The 2,006-nt window shown below is 38.5% G+C and overlaps 1 protein-coding gene across 1 annotated transcript in view; it reads right to left on the bottom strand.

The window, feature by feature from the left end:
• Positions 1-217: 217 nt before the first annotated feature.
• Positions 218-2,006, bottom strand: part of LOC111376279 — a 24,082-nt gene continuing 22,293 nt past the window's right edge. The window contains exons 8-10 of the mRNA XM_022999228.1: positions 1,579-1,816; positions 1,330-1,436; positions 218-1,056 (exon numbers count right to left, since the gene is read on the bottom strand). Of these exons, the coding sequence (XP_022854996.1) occupies positions 556-1,056; positions 1,330-1,436; positions 1,579-1,816 (846 nt within the window). The 3' untranslated portion in view covers positions 218-555. The remainder of the gene's footprint in view (positions 1,057-1,329; positions 1,437-1,578; positions 1,817-2,006) is intronic.

The following is a 2,006-nucleotide window of genomic DNA, read 5'->3' on the forward strand; positions in this document are numbered from 1 at the left end:
TTATAGTTCACAGAACATGTACAAAATACTCACGTGGGGGGAGGGGGGGGGGGGATATTTTTTCCAATTTTTTACTCACATGGGGCATAAACACCAGGCTCATACTTTGCTTTGAAATTCCAACTTGAACAAAATCATTCTGGAAATGAAGAAAATACTTTCAATAGAAAAATACTCGAGGGTATTTAGCGATCCCAATAGACCCAATGCCAGATAGTTGCCAAAAAACATAAGCCCGATAAACAAAGCAAATCAAATACGATCATGTCGATTTACATATACATTATACTCCTGTAATATAATTCTTGTTTCAGTTCATCTACATTCGAGTATTTTACTAAAGAATTATTGGTGATAATTTGTGGTTCAATATTTACCCCTTTTCCTGTTTTTATCCCGAGGAGCTCCCTTCACCTATATCAGACAACTGCCGAAGAATGGGCAAAAACTTGCTATCAAGCACCGACCCTTTTCCGAGACCTGCACCCGTGGGTTAGCTCGAATTCCCTATCTAACAACGGCACAATTGCATTTCACTCAAACGTATTGACAACGCTATCTGCGAGGACCAGAAACTCTGATATCATGTTCATCTTCATCGCCATCACTAGAGTGGCCATTTCCTGCGGCAGGTCTTTTCAATTTCTGAAATATCTCGTCCAGGGATTCAGAGGATGAACCTCGAGATAAGAGTTTCGTGTCCTCAACTTGACGTAAAGGTAAAAATTTCTTTGCTTCAATGTTCGTCTTGAAAGTTTGAAAACCTGCCTTCATTGATGCCCATTTTGAGGCTAAACCCGATGGAATTCCAGAGCTGTTACCAGGTTGAGAGTTGCCAGCATTGAGCAAGGAGACCTTAGCTGCAGCAATATTCTCGACTGGTTTCGTGTTAGATGCTTGTTTGTTATGTTCTCTCATGGCAGCATATTTGCTGCTTATGGCTTCTTTGCTCTCGGCATATCTACTGGCCTCGTCTTTTGATGGTTTTGACGTACTTCCTTTCATATCCTCCTTGTTCGAGTCGGATGCCACCTTCATTTCAACTGTACGTCTATCCTGGACATATTAACACCATGTTCAGAAATTAATTATTACAAAGTAATTAGGCTTCAAGAGGCTGAAAAACAAAGTAAACAATTCTTGTAGAAGAGAGCAGACTAATAATTGCAATCGATTTTATGGACTTGGTATCCGAAATGAAAATCACATCCAATAGAATAATATGAGAGAGAATTTATGCAACACTTATTAGCATTTAAATTTTTTCACCCCAAAATAATAAATGAAAAATGCACCAATGCAGAGAGAGAAGGGGGGCGGGGGGCATACAGTGTCATTGTCACCAGACTCCAGGTCCATGCTCACACCATTGAAATTCCTAGCCAATGGGATAACATGTTCTCCAACTTTACGGCCTTGTTCCAGCCACATTCTTTCTGCGAAAATAAATTTGGTCAGTTTGACATAATATCACATAGGACCTCAATAATGAAATGCAAATATTTAGTGAGATATCTCTTGTATTAACTTCTTCAGTAAAGGACCATAAAAAGTATGCAGTTCAGACGCATCATTCACCTTTTTGTAGTATAAGCATTCCGGATGGATCAAAACCATCCACATCATCTGCTTCTGTTTGAAGTCTAAATATCTTCCAGTTGCCAAAGAAACTGATGATCCGGTTAAAGAAATTGCTCGCAACCATGATTGTGTAGATAACCATAATAAGTGGATAAATTCTGTTAAATCCTTGCCCAAAAAAAGGTACGGCTTTATCGATATTTCCCATTCGCTGCAACCATGTGTTCATTTCAAATCAAAAGGGTAACCAAAAATTCAACGGTTTAACATTGTTCAAAAACCCAATAAAGATCATTTGCTTAGAGAGAGTGAGCAGAAAAAACAAGAATCCAACAAGTGACAAGAAAGTGAGAAGAAACAGTAAACAGCTCAGTAATTTGAAGGAAGCTGTCATCATTTTTTTAGTATTAAGTATGCGTAGCTAA

The sequence above is a fragment of the Olea europaea genome, unplaced genomic scaffold, assembly GCF_002742605.1.
Source record: "Olea europaea var. sylvestris unplaced genomic scaffold, O_europaea_v1 scaffold1481, whole genome shotgun sequence".
Taxonomy (NCBI): domain Eukaryota; kingdom Viridiplantae; phylum Streptophyta; class Magnoliopsida; order Lamiales; family Oleaceae; genus Olea; species Olea europaea.